The sequence below is a fragment of the Cotesia glomerata genome, linkage group LG6, assembly GCF_020080835.1.
Source record: "Cotesia glomerata isolate CgM1 linkage group LG6, MPM_Cglom_v2.3, whole genome shotgun sequence".
NCBI lineage: Eukaryota > Metazoa > Arthropoda > Insecta > Hymenoptera > Braconidae > Cotesia > Cotesia glomerata.
This window is the reverse complement of record NC_058163.1, coordinates 19,646,192-19,665,201: the sequence shown is the minus strand read 5'-3', so window position 1 is coordinate 19,665,201 and position 19,010 is coordinate 19,646,192. Positions and strand designations below refer to the sequence as shown.

The 19,010-nt window shown below is 31.4% G+C and overlaps 2 protein-coding genes across 2 annotated transcripts; both read left to right on the top strand.

Annotated features, from left to right (window-relative positions):
• The first annotated feature begins 3,000 nt into the window (after window positions 1-3,000).
• Window positions 3,001-17,188, top strand: LOC123268056 (L-lactate dehydrogenase B chain-like). Its single transcript, XM_044732938.1, has 6 exons — window positions 3,001-3,153; window positions 13,474-13,591; window positions 13,685-13,858; window positions 14,947-15,120; window positions 15,226-15,467; window positions 16,823-17,188. The coding sequence occupies exons 1-6, from the start codon at window positions 3,001-3,003 to the stop codon at window positions 16,997-16,999; spliced, it is 1,038 nt and encodes a 345-aa protein (XP_044588873.1). The 3' UTR covers window positions 17,000-17,188.
• On the top strand, window positions 9,845-12,162 carry LOC123267436 (adhesive plaque matrix protein-like). Its single transcript, XM_044732059.1, has 2 exons — window positions 9,845-10,904; window positions 11,389-12,162. The coding sequence occupies exon 1, from the start codon at window positions 9,949-9,951 to the stop codon at window positions 10,807-10,809; it is 861 nt and encodes a 286-aa protein (XP_044587994.1). The 5' UTR covers window positions 9,845-9,948; the 3' UTR covers window positions 10,810-10,904; window positions 11,389-12,162.
• Window positions 17,189-19,010: the final 1,822 nt, after the last annotated feature.

Below are 19,010 nucleotides of genomic sequence, written 5' to 3'. Positions count from 1 at the left end.
ATAAAATAAAAGAGGAGTTTTTATTAATTTAAGGAATATACTATTCCAATAATTAATGTTTCAATAAATAAATACCTAAAGTCACTAATTAAAAAAAAAAAAAAAAAAAAAAGTAAAATTGCAGACCCTAAATTTGAATGGCCTATGATACATTCAACAGGAAATGAAAATTAGCTGAACCCATTAGCAACTACAAGCATATGTGTAACAAAAAGTATGGAAGCTTTGATGGTTTCCCTGGCTCCCTGGCAATGCTGGCTAATGGACATGACCAACATATAACACATAAACATGGCATGTAAGTTTCCTGCAAGGAACCGAGTAATTGGGGACGCAAACAAAATCGCCCACCCCGTCCCGTCATGCCCGTGCACGGGCAACACATCCCATTATGTCTTGTTATCCACACTCCAGTTAACATCAAATAAAGTCCACATCAGCTATTACCTGCATACACACGTGTGTCAGATAATCAGGGTCTACCTCCTTTTCTTGTATGTTCACATAACAAGGATCTTTTTAGTTATAATATTGCTTATAAGTTATAAGATATAAGTTATAATGATGCTTCCTTTAGTCGCCTGCAACCAGCCAAGATGACTAATGATTTCAACTTCCCGGCAACTACAACTCTCCTAGCCTTATAACCTTGGATTATAAATATAAACATTATTATAATAAGATATTTTTATATACGTAATACGTTCTATTCAAATCCTTTCGTTAATTTTAGTTATAAGTTTTGTTGCATAATTGATTTTACTTGTTTTGCAATTATCTCAATAATCAATGAGTCAATTCTATCTACAACGATTCACTTTGCTGGATGTGTATTAGGGGGCGTCCATTAATTACGTGAGGTGTTCTAGGGGGGGGGGGGGGGGGGGATCATGCTAAATCTTACCAAATCTCACTTAGGGGGAAGGGGGGATCTTAACAAATATCACGTAATTTTTTCTCTAGCAGAAAACAGTGTAAAATTGCGTGAAAAAGTATTTCTATAATAAAATATGGCCAAATTCGACACAATAGTGTTTGTCGTATTCGTCTGAACCCTGCAAAGCAGCAAAGTAGCACTCGATTGTTTAATTTGATTATTGATCGATAGAATTCACTAATTTTTTAGGTAGATTTCTTTAGAAATCTATCGGTGGTAGTCGGTCTCATGTCGTAATTTTAATAAAATTTTGTCATAATATGTTTAATTATCTTCAATTTAAGCTATTGTTCGTCGACTTTTAATACTTTTTTCAATTTATTTTGTAGTTGAGAAAATTAAAAAAAAAATCAATAATAAATTAAATTTTAGCTTTTATCATCAAATGACTTTTATCTGTAAAAAATACTATTTTTTAGGTAGATGTCTTTGAATATCTATTTGCTGTAGTCAGTCTCATATCGTTATTTGCAAAAATATAATAAAAAATAAATTTTAGGACATTACGGCCTTTTAATAACGTGTTTTTTTCAATATTCAAACAAGAAATCTACCTATCCAAGTCGGGTGTAGCCGAATGGCGCTTTTTTTTCTCAATAATCCAACCCGTTTACAGCCAAAACATAAATTTTGAAGAATCTCGCGTGAGATTAGGGGAGGGGGGAGGGAGTTGAGGAAAATCTTACGAAATCTTATCAAGGGGGGAGGGGGGGGGGTAAAAAAATTCTCAAAAATGCCTCACGTAATTTATGGACGCCCCCTTATAAAAATGAATTTTTGAATGCAGATTTTAAATTTGACTAAAATATTTGTATTACTAGACAGTTCTTTAAAAATTCCCGTAAACTTCAAGGAAAAATTTCTTCACTTTCAGATGGACACTTAACTTTAATCATTAGAGTAAAAAATTAAAAATTGGATATAGAGGAAAAAAGTCATGAAATTTGAACAATACTTTCTTTATCTGCAAATGAGCATATTATTGAAAAACGCTGTGAAATTCGAACACAAATTCTTTTATATGCAGGTGAATATTTCGAAAAAGAAGTCATGAAATTTGAACAAAATTTTCTTTACCTGGATGTTCATACACTGTAAAAAATCTGGAGTGAATTGGACTCCACATTCACTCCCATTACTCGGAGTACTGGAGTGAAGTAATTCAAAACTCCGAGTTCAAAGAGAATCTGGAGTTTTTTGCAGTGGAGTGATTTCGGAGTGATTCCGGAGTGAATCTGGATTTTAATCCGGAAAACATTTTACAATAACTCGATGATACATTTTACAGCTTAATTCTCACTGTACTTCATATGCGGGAAGATATTGAGAAAAAAAGTTATGAAACAAACAAAAATTCATTTCTCTGCAAATGAGTATATATAGGGATATGTCATAAAACTTAAACAAAAAAATTTTCTTCTGCAGATGAAGATGTAAAGAAAAAAGATTAAGAAACTTTAACAATGCTTCTTTCATTTGCAGGTGAGCATATTAAAGAAAAAGACAAAGATACTCGAACAAAAATTCTTCCCTGTGCAGATGAAAATATTAAGGAAAAAATTATAAAATTCAAACAAAAATTTCTTTACCTGTAAACGAGAAAATATTAATAAAAAAGGCCATGAAATTTGAACAAAAATTAAGCAATATAAGACATAAAGATTGTTAATTTGATTAATTATGATTTTAATTAAACTACTATAATCTTTAATTTTTTTCAGGATATTTAAAAAAATTTTTCGATTGTTCATAAGATCACATCATACATGCTCAAAATTCATATATTGTTCATTTTTCGATATGTTAATGAAAAAAATATTTTTTAAATAAATTAGTACTGATACACTTGTTTAAATTTCTCAGAATTTAATAAGCCAGTTAATAAAAGTATTTTGAGTAACGCGAAGTTAACCGATTCTGTAGAATAACTCACATGTGACATGTGTCCAAATTTTATTCTCAGAGCATGATAAGTTTATAACCTAAGAATGCAAGCTAGCAGATCAATTAAAATAACAATTAACCGAGCGAGAAGTGTGACTGGTTGGGAGCGTTAATTGAGGATGAAGAGAGCATCAACCAGTGACAAAGCAAACACTGTCGGACATCTATTGACGAATAAGAAAGATCAGCTCCCGGATAGTCATCAGGTCAAGGTCGCGATCCTCGGGAGCGGATATACGGGAGTTGCGGTTGCCGTATCTCTACTTTTCAAGGTTGGTTGCTTCAATCATCCACTGCCAATATAAGAGATAATATAATACATATAATATCATTTACATTGTAAATTGTACAATATATATATCGATAATAATGTGAGCATGATAATACGTAACCTCCGTAACCAGTGACTTCTTTATGCTAGGCCATACTTTTAGAGTATAATCGAATAGAATATAGATGGTTATAAGTTATAAGTTATAATATTACGACTTTAATCGTATCCCCGATCTCTATTGTTGGCTATTATTTCAAGCGATAGATCGATAGACCGATAGTACGGTAATCCTGAGACATCATCATTCGTCTTAGTCCCTCTATGTTACTCTTACTCTACACTATGGACAGTACAAGCTATCGAGTAATAAATTTTCCCACCCACGTGACGTGACCTAAATATCTAAGACCCAACGTTTATTCCACTGACAACTGATAACTGACAACTTACAACCGACAACGCGACGTGTCGACAAATAGAAAAGGTTTAGGGATTTTCTGGTGATTCAATTCCAACATGGTTAATCGAGGATATTACTGTTTCGTGTAATGTGAGTAATTGAAACTTAATCGTTGGTTCATTGGTGAAAGCTTATGAATTTGAGGCTGAGGTTTTAGAAATTCACTCATTAAACTCTAAAACATTTTCTAATATCATTTAAAAGGTGGAAAATACTTTTAGACGGTTCAAAATTAGTTATTTATCATTATGGTAATGTTTTTATAAATTACGAAATAATGATATCATTTTAAAGTTTTAAAAAAATCATGGTAAATTTTAAAAAAATCGATCTTTTACGTTTTTGGGTAAATTTCACAAAAAAAAAAATAACTTGTTTCGAAAGATAAATTTTGGAACCAAGTGAGATTTACTTAAGCTAAGAAAAATTTCTGAGTTTAAAAATTTCTTTACTTGAATCAAGACGATAAAGCTATTTCAAAAAAAGCTTTCTTGGTTCAAGAAATTTTCTCTTGGTAGGCCAAAAATTATCATCAAGTAGCAAAATTTCTTTTCAAAACTTCACCATTTTTCAAAATTTCAATTTTTTTTCTAGTGTAAATCATTGCTTAAGATATATCTGCTAGTTTCATAAACTTTGTTTTTTATTGATTTTGGGCACTGTAAAGGCCGCAATCATTGCAGCAGTGGGGCTAAAAATTTTAAAACAATCGCTGCAACTTTTTTCTATTAAAAACCCGTCGTCGATTTTTAACTATAAAAAAAATTGATTTTTTAAAATTTCTGAAACGATTTTCCTCAATATTAATAATCAGTAAAAGATTAATCTCTTGGATAAAATGAATCAAAAAGAATCCAATTCTTAAATTTCTCAAATAAACAATCAAACCTTGAGTCTCGAAGCTGAGAAGTGCATTGTAATAAACAAGCCGAGAAATATGAGAGGGTACCTGTTCTACTGGTCCATAAAGACTAACCACCGATTGGATAGTCATCAGGTCTCGATTTACCTGATAGTTCTCGTTTGAGTTGCTGATGTTTTTGCTGCTGGTGATGTTGATGTTGGAGGGCTAAGACGAGGGAGGGGAATAAGACAATAAAAAAAGGCATAGGAATATACAGCTGAGAATCAGAAGGAGACCTTGAAGCTACCGGATCAAAATGGTGATGTTAATGAGCGGAGGGTGGAATTGGACGCTGGGTTAAGGAGAAAAAGAGGATGAGGAGGACCTGTAGTCCGTACAGTAGGAGACTGGAGAGTCGACTATGCTGCTTCTTGTTTCACTGGAGGTCCTTATCGGATGGTAAGGCGAGCATTTACACGTCGTCCAAGCGCCCCCGCACTTGCTTCCTCTTTTTCTCTTTACTTTGCTTTGGCCTTTACTTTCATTTGCCTCTTCTTTCTTCCACTGATTTATGTTTTGAGACGACGAGAAGCTGAAATCCATGCTATACCCGTCGCTTATCTCTCTGAGGGCTTCTCAACCGAAATTCAACTCGTTCCCTACGCCAAGTTACGGTGTCAGTTGTCGTTTCTTTATGCGTTATAAATTATTCCAATTACTTTTTTTTTAATCAACTTTGGTTTTTTTTTCTTTTTTTCGTTTTATTACTAAAATGAACAAGTGAGTTATAGAAGTTATTTTGGGCATGTTTTTTTTATCTTTATTCTACACTGAGAAAAAAGTATTTTGCTACTAAAGATATTTTTTTTTTTGATAATCAGAATACTTGGTATTGTGCTACTAAGAATACGTGGTATTTTGATTATCACAATAATTATACTGATTATCACAATACCTAGGTATACTGATTATCAGTATACCAATATAACATACTATTAGATGTTTATAACCTCACTTTACTGACACAAATCCATTGACTTATAAAGCTAACAAAACAGATTAAAATTAAAATTAAAAGTGTAATAATAAATTTTTTTCAAGCTAATATAATAAATGTTAGTTGAATTCTATTTTTACCAGTGAATAAATCAAATAAACTGACTGTTAGTTAAAACATCGATGGCAGTGACAGCGCTTATATTATAGTTTACTGCGCAGAGTATAGGTCTTGAACTGACTTATATTTTGATAATCACAATACCAAGTATTGTGATTATCAAAATACTTTTTTCTCAGTGTACACTGATAGAAGGATTTCTTAAGATTTAAGAAGATTTCTTTGTATTTAAGAAATCATTTCTTAAACATCATTTCTTAGTATTTAAAAAATATTTCTTTGTATTTAAGAAATATTTTTTAGTATTTAAGAAATATACATATTTCTTTGTATTTAAGAAATATTTCTTAAATACAAAGAAATATTTTTTAAATACTAAGAAATGATGTTTAAGAAATGATTTCTTAAATACAAAGAAATCTTCTGAAATGTTAAGAAATCCTTCTATCAGTGTATATCAGAACTTTCTTTTTTTATGTTCATTTTTATGGATTTTAGAAGAATTTTAAGTGAAGAAAGGTATTTTCATTTTAATTCGTTTTTTGTCGGAAAAGTGGGATGTTATTTTGAAATTTTGAAATCCCGGTTGTAATTGTTATATTGAATTTTTTTTAAGATATTTAAGTCTGTACATTGAAAAAGTTGGGAGTGAATTTTCAGCAAAGTGGATATCGATTTTAATCCGAAAAACACCTGATTATGAAGTTTTAGATTAAAATGAAATTTAATTTTGCTGTAACAAGTTTTATATGCCTAATTATTATAGTGTTGTTAAAAATATTTTAAATAATTTATTTCGAGTTTAAGTTTGGAAATATTAATGATATTAATGTCAATTATAAGATTTTGTTTGGAAATATTGTTGATAAATAAATGTGTGTGTGTGTGTGTGTGTGTGTGTGTGTGTGTGTGTGTGTGTGTGTGTTTCAATTATATATAATTTCAAAAATAAAATTTTCAAAAAAATATTTTTTGGGAATAACTTTTAAAATACTGTATAGATCAATTCCAAAAACAAATCAGCTCTTAATCTCAAAAAACAACATTGATTGTCGCAAACCACATCAAAATCGGTTTATTCATCCAAGGGAAATCGTCGAAAAATTTAGAAAAAAAATTTTTTTTTTTATATAACTTCGAAATTTCTCTTTGGATCACTTAGTGAATACGAGATAATCTTTTTGTACTTGAAAAACTACGTCGATTGCCGCAAACTGCATCAAGATCTGTCAAATCGTTTGAGAGATATTTAATTTTAAAAAATTCCAAAAAAGTGTTTTTTTAACATAGCTTTAAATTCTAAGTAAAAAATAATCTTCTTGCGCTTAAAAAATTACGTCGAATTTTGCAAGCCCCAATTAAAACGATTGATTCGATCGAAGAATATCGCAATTTAGAATTTTCAAAGAAGTATGTTTCTACAACCACTAAATTTCGAGCTTGAAGAGCTCGAAAAAGTATACAAGTTGTATTTTTGAGCTTGAAGAGCTCAAAACTTCAGAATAAACAATTTACCGAGCGGGAAAACAATTTACATAGTGGGAAGTTCCAGGGATGGCCTGTAAGATCAAAGGTTTTGCAAATCGTTTTTTTAAGTATTAGATTTAATTTTATGATTCATAATGGCAGATATTATTAATTTTAAATATTGTTTTGATAACAGCTGTTGATGGTGATTTTGATGTTGATATGTAGTTTCAACGAAATATACATATAATACCTCGGGAACCAAGTCGTGATAATGATGTGATGTGTGTGTTTTGCGGCGCTGATGTTGAAATGAGGTTTGCTGGTTGGCGAAAATACAAACGAGAAACGAGAATGCACATATGACATGTCTCCACCCCTGCATCCGTTGGCTTTCACTGTCTATATTATATTGTCTGTATAATATTCTCGACATTTGTGCAATATAATAATGATCCCCGAGCGGAAGCAAACCTCAAAATTATCCGCTTGCGACGGATTGCCTTTTCATACACCGCGACATTACCGGAACCGCACGTCACGACCACGTGGATAATATTCTATACACATAAATATATCAGGATATTTGTTGTACAATATCTATTTTTAGAATATTTTACGATTTATTTTATATTATATGGATAATATACTTGATGTAAACTTCATTTTTTAGACGGTAATATATTAATTGATGGTGATTTAAAATTGACACTTATACATTTAAGTGATGTAAAATTAATTTAAAGTATGTTATGATTTATGATATAAAAGTATTCATATGCACATTGAAATATGGTCTTCAAAAAATTATGGAAATTTTTTGAGTTCGCTTGGTTTAGACAGAATTTTTTATATAATTTTTATAATGATAATAATACATGTAAAAAATTTGTAGAGTGGATGATTTTCAATTGTTTTAATTAATCTGTCTGAAATGAAATTCACCCTGAGTAGGATTTCATGTTTATTATTAATAAAATAAAATGCCCCGAAGTGAATTCTTAATTTTTTTTTTTAATAATTATAAAAAAATATTTGTTATTTGTTTAAAAATTACAAAATACATAAATTTCAATATTAAAAAAAAAAGTGCATCAATATTATTTCTTAATACCTAAAAGTAATATTTTTTGATAAATTTTCTCTATAATAATTTATTTATCAAAAAATCAAACAAATTGCCATATATGTCAGTTAATTTCAGTAATATTTAAGCAATTAATGTAATTTAATTAAACATGATAATATTGATAATTTATTAATTTTTATTTAGTAGGGTAGGGCGGGGCTAGTTGATCGTAGGGGCAAGTTGTGTAATCGAAATATCTCGAAAACTAAGCAACTTACAACAAAAGTGTAAATGGTGAAAAGAAAGGGTTACGAGAGGAGAACAAATCGCGCGAAAGTCAACTGCCGTCCGATGTGTAGACTAACTGACAAAACGTTTTCTTTTTTTTTTGCGTCAAAAAAAAAAAAAAACAGGTCTTTAGAGTTTTTCTCCTACACTCGCTTAAAAATGGTATTTCGTGATCACGAAAGTATTCAAAGATGACTTAATGTTTGCCCTTTCGATTATATATGATTGTTTATTTTTAATTCTTATCATTTTTTTATAACCTAACTTTTATTTTGTTGCCTCCATTAGGGCTAGTTGAGCAAGGCCCTGATTGCGTGTTAAACCAGCCCTACTAGATTTTCAATATTGAAAAATGAAATTTTTCTTCACTAAATTAATAATTATCAATTGATTTGTACATGTGATGATTTAATATAATGTGTATAAATTAATATAACTCATATTGATATTATATTAATGAATATATAACATAATTATAATTAATATCATTATGTTTATAATTATTATTATAATCATAATTATACGTATGTAGAATTATAATAAATATAAATATTTGCTTGTTAATTACAATTTTATTTTGTTTTCATATCATTCTATACAGTCATTCCGTCTATTTTAGCCATTGCACAACTAGCCTCATACCCATGCTCAACGAGCCTCACTAGTAGGACACGTTGAGCAATTTGGAGCGCTCGCGTATTTTTGGGAATAACTTGAAAATTTGGACTCGGATCGTTTTTGTGTCGCTAGACCTTTTGAAGAAGACTAAATTACGAACCTAACAGTATATGACTTGATTAAATCCGATACATCGTCTTAAAGTTATGGAAGGTCGAAACAAAAAGTGATCAACTAGCCCCGCCCTACCCTACTTGTCAATAAAAACAAAATAATCTTTATGAATATTTGGTTCAATGTTCGGAAATCAAATTTTTTGGAAAAGAATAATTAATATTTTTTAACTTAAGCTTGAGATAATTATTTGAAGTATTTTTTAGTAATTTGGTATATAAAACTTATTTTACCAAATTTAAATTCATTTTAGTCTAAAAACTCCGTACTCAGATGTTTTTTATTTAAAATCCATATTCACTCCGCTAAGAAAAATTCCTAAATTTAATCCGTACGTGGAGTTTTTTATTTCTTCACTCCGGTACTCCGCGTGATGGGAGTGAAAATGCACTCAAGATTTTTTACATTATAAAATAATAATAATAAACTATTATACAAAGAATAAATTTTCCTATTTTAAAATTAATATCAAAATCGTTTTCCATAGTACAATAAAATTTCAATACCATTAAGGTTAATTTATAATGCTTCTAAAAAATTCATCTTCAACATAATTTACGAGATTTACAAATGAGCTCATCAATTAACCGCGTGAAGTTAATCAAACAAACAAAATAAAAGAATAACATGTCAACAAAGTTATCGACAGAAATTAGGTTAAAAATCAACCATATGGCATCTGTATAAATTCAAGTGACTCAACCACCAAGAAGATGACTCTTCACAATTTTCATGAAAATTTAACGTTCGATTACGATGAACTGCTACTGTAGCAGAACCAAGTCTCGGCCCAGCCTCTCGGAAAGAATCAACAGCATTGTCACCAAGTATGTCTATCAGCCGCGATACCGGCCCTTGGAAAGATGTCCTGGCCCGGTTCGGACATGCCACAGCCCCCCTCGGAGTAATTCAAGACCATGTTCCGTTCCAAAAGAATTTATACGGTCAGTTCCTGTCTCCCATCAATACGTTTCTACTCCCTGCAAGAAATCTTATCGTCCATGTTCCTCATCTTCCTACGAGCTAATTTCGACTTGCAAATACTCTCCAAGAACAGAAAGAACAGCCGCAAATCCACCACCGTACCCAGGACCTAATTTACGGCGGTATCTGTCTACAAAAAATATCTGCCCGTCATTAAAGGGCCGGCTGATGCTCTACAATTGCTACGACTCTGAAATACCCCCAACTTATCGAGCCACATCCTCATCGGCAGGTGTTCTACATCCTAGATGTTCTCTTCCTCCAGCTCGACCTCCACCTCTTCCGCGAACACCAACACCAACACTAGTCTGTCAATGCAAGCCCGGATATTCATATTCGTATTTACATTCTCCGAGCAGGTTTACCTGTGATAGTTTTCCTCGACTGAGAAATAAAGAATTGTTCAGGTGCGACGTAACCTGTCCGACTAGACAACATCATCCACTAAAAGAGCATAAACGTGTTCTGTCACCTCGACAACGACCGTGTGTCGTTGGTTCATACGAGCCGCCGTTCTCTTCGCCGCTTCTTGAAAGAGAGTTTACAACCAGGTTTGTCAGAGTACCCGTTAATAATTACTGTACCGACCTACCTGCCAGCCCAACAATGTGCCCACGGAGATATGTTTGTTGAAGTTTACATTAAATTCAAGTATGGATGGAAATTGATGCTCCTTGTTCATGATTTATGGTCAAAATATTCAACGTTTATGGTAGTTAATTTTTGAGGTATGAATTCAAAATTTTTTTTCTTTGTGAAGTTTTATGAATAAAAATTATTTGATGTAATTTTAAGTTAAAATCCTGAATAAAATATTTAAAAGAAAAAAAATTAATTTCGTTAGTTTTTGAATAATTTTTTTTTTATTTTTATTTCAAAATAAAAATTACGAGAAAATAATAGAAAATTTTTAATGAAAATAAATTTCTCTTTCATTTTTTACCAAAAATATTAATTCAAACTTAAAAAATTACATCAAACAAAAATTATACTGTTAAATAAATTAACTTGATTGAAAAGACAGAATCTTGAGTCAAAAAAAAAAATAATTTTTAAAAATTTTACCTTCCCTAAAAAAGTAAAAAAATTCTTAAACCAAGTTAAGAAACTTTTGTTTTAGAAAGTTTTCAAAATGATTTTCTTGATTTAAGATTTTTTCTTTAAAATCAGTTTTTTTATTTCAAGTTAGTGTATATATCCAAAAATTTTCAGTGTAATATGGAGCACGAAGAGGTGAAAAAATTCGGCACGCAACCATCAACCAGCAACGAAATAGTATGCAAACTACTATATTCATAAAGAAGATGTTAAACTCGATGAGTATTACACACAAGTTGGGATATTTTAAAATCAAGGAGAATTTATATCCCACGCCGCCGAGATTTTCGTTAGCATAACGACCAAGAGATGGACTCGGCTCCCGCTGATCGAAGGAGAATAAATATAAGTAATAAGTAATAAAAAATGAAGTAAAGTAAAGATACACGACGCGTTACAAGAACCGCTACCGAATATTCTCTTTCGTTTTACTCGATCGGATTCTGTATAGTAATGAATGGAGGATGGGGGATGCTCGCAGCTTAAAACACACGTAATATAACGATCGCGGTGGGGTTTAGAACCAGCACCCAGAAGCAAGAGCCAGCGGGTGTGCTTCATTTCAGCCTTCAGCGTGATGTTGTAGTTCTCGAGTATCTCGAAACTGGCTAAACACCCAGGTTACTTTTATTTGCGGTGGATTTTGTCTTGTGTTGGTGTACTGAAACTTATTTGGGACTATGCCCATACCAGCAAAAGCAAATCTTTAAGCCAGGCTGAGAGCTGAGAGCACGGACATGTAATTACTCAGGAATGAGTTATCGTGTGGCGTTGCACCTTCACGAAAACGTCCACGTTGGTGGAACTCGTATGCTGGTGAACGGAACGACGACAGAGTATAAAATATAATGTATGCTGAGGACAACCTGCCGCGTCTTACCGTTCCGAGGAGAGGCGAGTTCTTGTTCTTGTTTCTGTTCTGGTTCGTGCTGGACACTTTTGAGGTAAGGCTTTCATTTTCGGTGCAAGACGCCTGTTTAAACCACAGCTAAAAATCTGATGCCTGATGGGAGAAAATAATCAAGAGTTTAATGATCCAGCATTAAATTACCGCCTGGGTGCTGGATGGTGGACGTCGATCAATCGACCGGCATCATTAAACGACTCGTTAATGTCCTGTACTTGGACGGAGACTCAATTTATTTATTTATTTTTATTTATTCTCTTTGTCCTTGTGTATCTATATATTATGTATATATGTATATATTATGTCCATCTTTTATTACTCTGTCATTATTTTCGGGGATAAAAAGCTTTCGATGGTGGATTATATTATATTCGACTCGCGACAGCAGAAATGATAATAAATGTTGGCACGTCCAAAACTGACGGCTAATTGATGCTCGCGAATTCCTTGGTTAGGCTGTGTTGGAAATCGTAGAGTGATATTAATTGTCAGAAAAAATTTGCGATTGAGAATTATTTGGATGAGGTTTGAAAAAAGTTTTTTTTTTACTTTTAATATAAATTTTTGCTCAAAAATGAGGAGTGTGTTAGAATTTATTTATAATTATTAGTATTTTCAAAATTTGTATAGTGATTTTGATATGAGAATTTGTTAAAAATTTTAGTTTAATTATTTCATATACAGCTTAAGAATTATAATTCCGTTTAAAAGGTGATACAGTACGATGAAATTTATCAAAATCGTTTATTAACAATGTTCCAAAATTTAATTAATAGGTTTGGTTTTTTTTTCGCCTACACTGATAAAATATTAAATTGATCTAAGAAACAAATTTTATAGGACAAAAATCATCATTTTGAAGAGTTTGAAGATTTTGAATCAAGCAAAGAAATTCTTGAATCAAGTAAAATTTAATTTAACCACGAAGAATTTCTTAAATTAATGATTTTCTTACTTGATTTCAGATGATTAAAATCTTTAAAATGATTTTCTTGGTTCAAGATTTTTTTCTCTTGAATGAAAATTTATTTTTTTTTTATCGTAGACATAAATGGTGGGGAAAAATGGGTTTTTATGAATTATTCGGATTTAACTCAGATAAGATCCAAGCAATAATCAAAATTTTTACAAAAAAATCAATAATAATTACGTCTAACTGGTGAGATATAAAAAAAAGCTTGAAAAAAAAATATAATTACTTAAAAAAAAAAATTTATAATGGATTTTTTATCAGCTACAAACACTTTTTTTTTAACGAAACTGTCGATTTAATTATCTCATCTTTTCTCCAGCGCATCGCTTCGGAGCTGGTGCTGATAGACTCAAACGAGAGTCTTGCGAGGGCAGAGGCCCAAGATATCAACCACGCGGGCTCTTTCCTGGGGAACCCGAGGATCTACGGGACCAAAGGTGAGCCTCAACGAGTATAGAAACTGAGGTCAAAGATCAACTCTCCTCTACACTCTCGATAGATTAAGTTATAACCAGTAATATACCTGTCAGATTACAGTAACGCGAGAGATGCCGCTGTCTGCGTTATTGCCGCGGGTGCTAGGCAACAGCCTGAGCAGACACGAGAAGAATTGCTGAGGAAGAACTTTGATATATTCAGAACCCTTGTTCCCAACGTCTGCAAGTTCGCGCCCAATTGTGTCCTTGTCGTCGTCTCTAGCCCAGGTTTTTTCATTAAGAACAATTGATTTGTTAATTAAGGGACACCGCTACAGTGACCTTTGAAAAAATCGCTAATTTTCAGAAATTTTTTAAACGAAAACTATTGCAGTGATTGTTTTAAAATTTCCAAATAATAATGACTTATATTTCAAGAAAACATACTAATTTTTAATTACCTACACGGCTGGATGTTCAGCCGGAAATAGTCACTACGGTTTCCTATTAGAATCTCAAAATTTGGAGATCTGATGAAAACTCGCATTCTCAAAATCGAACCGAAATCTATAACTTTCTACACTCATAAAAAATTTAACTTGACGCAAGAGCAAAAATCTTGAACCAAGAACACCAATTTGAAGAATGAATTTCTTGAGATAAGAGAAAAAATTCTTGAGTCAAAATATAATACTTAGTTCAAGAAAATATATCTTGACTCAACAATTTTTCCTCTTGGCTCAAGAAATACATTTTCTTCAAATTGGTGTTCTTGGTTCAAGATTCTTGCTCTTGAGTCAAGTTAAATTTTTTATCAGTGTACTTTTGAAAATTAAATTTTTAATTTTCAAAGCGGGAAGTTAAAAAAGTTTGTTAACCTAGAAAACATTTAATTTACGATAACTCAGAATAGAAAAAAATTTTAATTTAAAAAAATGACGGAGCGTTGAAAATTTCGCTAAAAAATGTGACGATTTTTGTTCTACGAAAATTAAAATTTTTATTCAATTAAAAAACTTGACGGTCGGTATATAGAAAATTAAGCCCTAAATAAATTTTGTTTAATTAAATCAAATTTATTTTAATCTGTTATCGAGTTAAAACTACAGCAAATTTAAAAAATTTAGTTTTGAAAAAAACGCGTTCGAAGATTAAAGTAATCTTTTTGAAGGAAAAACAGCCTCTTTAACAAAGTGTATGGTAGTTTAAAAACTATTCTAATTACATTCTTAAAAATCTAGAATATTACTTTTAAAAGTATAAACTATTGGAAATTGCAAAAAAATTGATTTTTTTTTTCAATTTTACTCTAATGGTGTCGCATAATCTTTATAATTAATCATTGATTAAAAAGTGATCAATTAATTTTTCTTCAGTTGATGTCCTGTCTTACGTAGCGATGAAACTCTCCGGGTTCCCGCCAAGCCGCGTGATCGGTCTCGGAACTTTGCTGGATAGCTGCAGGTTCAAGTGTTTAATCAGTCAAAAACTTGGCATCGCCCCAAGTTCCGTCCAGGCGATGATTATCGGCGAAAACGGAGCCACATCTGGTGATAAATTATTTTAATAATACGACAATGACAGCGACGTCTAGTCAAAGAGATTTAAGTTCGGTTAGAATTTAATTGTCGGAGTTTCTGGTGTTGATGTTTTAGTGGCAGTCTGGTCGGCGGTGTCTGTCATGGGAATTAAATTGAAGGACATAAACAAAGAGATAGGGAGCAAGTTCGACCCTGAGGGCTGGAGTGAACTTCATAATAAAGTCGTTAGCAGTACTGACGATTTAATAAGGAAAAAAGGTTACTGTTGTTGGGGAGTAGGGCTCTGTGTTGCTGAAATTGTTGACGCGATCATTAGGAACACCTGCGTGTGCCTCACTGTTTCTACTTTCCTCAAGGTATACTATACAATATACACTATATACTATCATTATTATTGTTGTTATTATTATACTCATTATTATGACTGGCGTCATTATTGCTGTAAAAATATAGTAACACTACTTTTTTAGAATTTTTTACCATACATTACGCCTCGAGCAATGCTTCTTCAGGGGGATAGATTGTAACGAGCTTCAGAATTACATATTCTTGCATATTTTCATACATATTTAAATTGTTCAATATAATGTATGGAAAAATTAAACGTCTAAATCATTAAAGTTGACCGAGTTATGGGAGTACAGGGTGTGATTATTGGGAAATTTCAAAAATGTTTTTGTTAAAATGGGTTTTATTCTTCTGAGTAAAGTAAAGCACCAATCATTTACAACCTATTTTATTACACACCTCATAATGCATAACGTATCAGGCAGTACATTACTCTCAACTTGACAAGGTCAAGCTATTTAGATAGTGATTTAATTACTGTTGACGTTATTAATAACAATCACATGCTATTTTTTTATACAATCTTTAGATAATGTTATGACGAGAAATAAAATTGTTGAAAATTTTCAATTACAATATTGGTCATTTTTTTCAAAAGATATTATTTTTCTCACTGCAATCATGATCCAGATTATTTTTCTCATAAAAATAATTTTTTGATGTCAGGAATGTTTTAATAAAAAAAAAAAAAATTATATTATATTAATGTTCGAGATTCATAAAGTATAGGCACTAACTATTGATATCCTATTGTAGTTTAAGATTTATTTAATTATCTACAAGGTAAAATTTACCACAGAATAGATAAAATAAATGATGAACAATCAAGAAAATTAGATATTGACCTCATCAGTCAAAATAAATTATGAAATTCGAAGTAATATCGAAAAACATAAATTCTGTACTCAAAAGATTAATTATAACAATGTCACAAAAATTCAACAATCTTAATCTTAAATATGTTAAAAAAATTGTAACAAACATGTCTCTTAGTGTCAATAATTGGTGCTTTTAACTCAATTGTTGTTAGATAACCTAAAATTTTTATTTAATTTTTTCATAAAAATATTATCAACATCAAAAGCTGTAAAAACTTGGCTTGGAATATAAATTTCAAAATTCAATCTAATTGTTTCATTGTGTTTCCTTTGAATGATCAAAATCCGATATGGTATCCCAAAATTAGATCATTAAATATCGCCTGATGAATCTCTTTATGCGCGGATGCTCATGTAACAGACCAAAGTATTTGTTTTCACCTTACAATCGACTCTAAAATTGAAAACTTAAAATTTGAAAAAAAGTCCTATAATTTTTCACTAAAAGTAAAGAATCAATAATTTATATTATAAAATAATTTTAGGGCTGCAAACATGGACTCGAGAAGGACTGTTTTATGTCACTACCCTGCATAGTCGGCCGCAACGGGGTGCAGTCCTTAATCCGGCACCAGTACACAGAAGAGGAGCAGATCCTGACCACGAAATCCTGCAAGTCGATCTACGAACTCCAAAAGTCGATTGTAGACCAATTAGAATGAATGCTACTGATTACCCAAATAAATAAATAAATATTCTTATAATTACAAATAACAATATTTACAAATCAAAACTTATAATTCATGGGATGTTAGAGGGGGAGGTGTTTTATTGGTGTATGTTGATGTATCATCGACAAGCCAGTATAAACAGCGTGGTTAAAACGAAAGGATCGCGTGGACAAGCATGTAAATTGCCTTGCTGTAAATACCTAGTGAGAATAAATTTATAAAAATCCGGGTTTCGATTGAGAGTAATCCTGATGAACGAGGCGGGACAGGTACAGGTGGGCGAATTTTTCTACATCACAATATATTGGTATTGGCTCAGCTCCTATCTCAATTCCTCGGATCATGATCATCATTACCATTACTAGTATCACCATATGATCGTAATGATAATCACAATCACAATCACAATTATCTGGATCTCAATCGACGGACTCGTTTTTCAAGGACTGGATAATCACTGCAGTAACTACTCTGGAATCACGCATTCGAGCATTTACAAACACTGGTTCTTTGCTTATAAACTCGCCTCACATAACGTCAGAAAGTATACTTTATAAAGGTACCATGTATGCATGATTGATCAATTATAATTCCGGTAAAAATGATATTTTATTTATTCCAGTAGATTAATCAGCCAACTCCTGTCTTCTTATTTTATCTTTTTTTTTTTTTATTAACTTCTTAATCATATCGAAATGATAAAGTTTGCGGTGAGCAAAGGTGTCTGAGAAGTTTCACACCGGTTTGGCTCCGTACAGGCGGACTCATGTCTGCGACACAAGCGTCACGATTCTACCGGTGATTCATTATTTGAGCTAACGAATGAGCCTAAAGCTCCCGCCGCGTATGGCTTCATCTCCTCAAGAGCATTATTATATTACGTATATATTTTTTTTAGGACTCTTTCAGGGACCAAGGACCAGAGAACAGAGTCCAATGCGGAAGACTGCAGTTTGGCAATAGGGTTTTGCCGGGTTTGAGGCCTGCAACAATAACTCAAGCCCATTTTTCTGTATTATCGCGATGACGCGTCTTGAGACCATAATTTATAAACCCAAACTCTGGTAAATACACCAAAGGGTAATGATATAATTCCTTTAAACTTTCTCGGCTTCGGCTTATGCTTATGCCGACCAAATTCTTTACTTGATGCTTATTCGGTTTATACTTTTATTCCTCGAGCAATTCAAGATAGTCAGAGGAAATTTTACCGCTAAACCGCGAATAATGTCGTGGATGAATTATTTGGACAAAAGGGAAATTCGATCTTACTGAAGATTTTTTTTTTAAGTCTTTTGTAAAATAATGATGGGTGTTTTTGTAATTTTAAAAAAATACGACTAGTTAGTGACTTTGCTTTTGAGAGTTTTTCGATCATGAAAGACTATATATACTGAACCTTTGACTCTAAGTCTAAATTAGATTCATATTTAATTGGACTGTAAAAAAATTTCGAAGTGGATGATTTTTAATTAATTTAATCCCTCCAGAGTGAAATTTACTCCGAGAAGAATTTTATTTATATTATTAATAAAAAGAAAACTCCGTGAAGCGAAATCTTCATTTTATTTTATTTGTTTTAAAATTACAAAATGCTTATTTAGAGCTTTTATAAATTGATATAACTATTTTCCTTAGCTTGATAAAGCAAATTTAAATATTAAAGAAAAATTGTATCAACATTAAAAGTAGAATTTTTTTCATACATTTTCTCTTTAATAATTTATTTGTTGAGAAATACTGAAAATTGCCTTATATCAGTTAATTTCCATAACATTAAAATAATTAATTTAATTTAATTAAACGTAATAATGTAGATAATTAATTATTTTCTAAAAATTGATTAATTAGTAAAATTTTTCAATTTATTGAACAAAGAAAAAATTATCGTTCATATTTTAATCTTCAAAAAATTGGAAAAATTATTTTCCTGAACTTAAATTAACTCTCGCTAATATATTTATATAAATTTTTAATAAATGATTAAAAAAACTTCTCTGAG

Coding starts and splice junctions, on each gene's coding strand:
- LOC123267436 (XM_044732059.1), top strand. CDS start 9,949: ATGAACTGCTACTGTAGCAGAACCAAGTCTCGGCCCAGCCTCTCGGAA.
- LOC123268056 (XM_044732938.1), top strand. CDS start 3,001: ATGAAGAGAGCATCAACCAGTGACAAAGCAAACACTGTCGGACATCTA. Junction 3,154..13,473: donor CCGTATCTCTACTTTTCAAG/GTTGGTTGCTTC, acceptor TCTTTTCTCCAG/CGCATCGCTTCGGAGCTGGT. Junction 13,859..14,946: donor TGTCGTCGTCTCTAGCCCAG/GTTTTTTCATTA, acceptor ATTTTTCTTCAG/TTGATGTCCTGTCTTACGTA.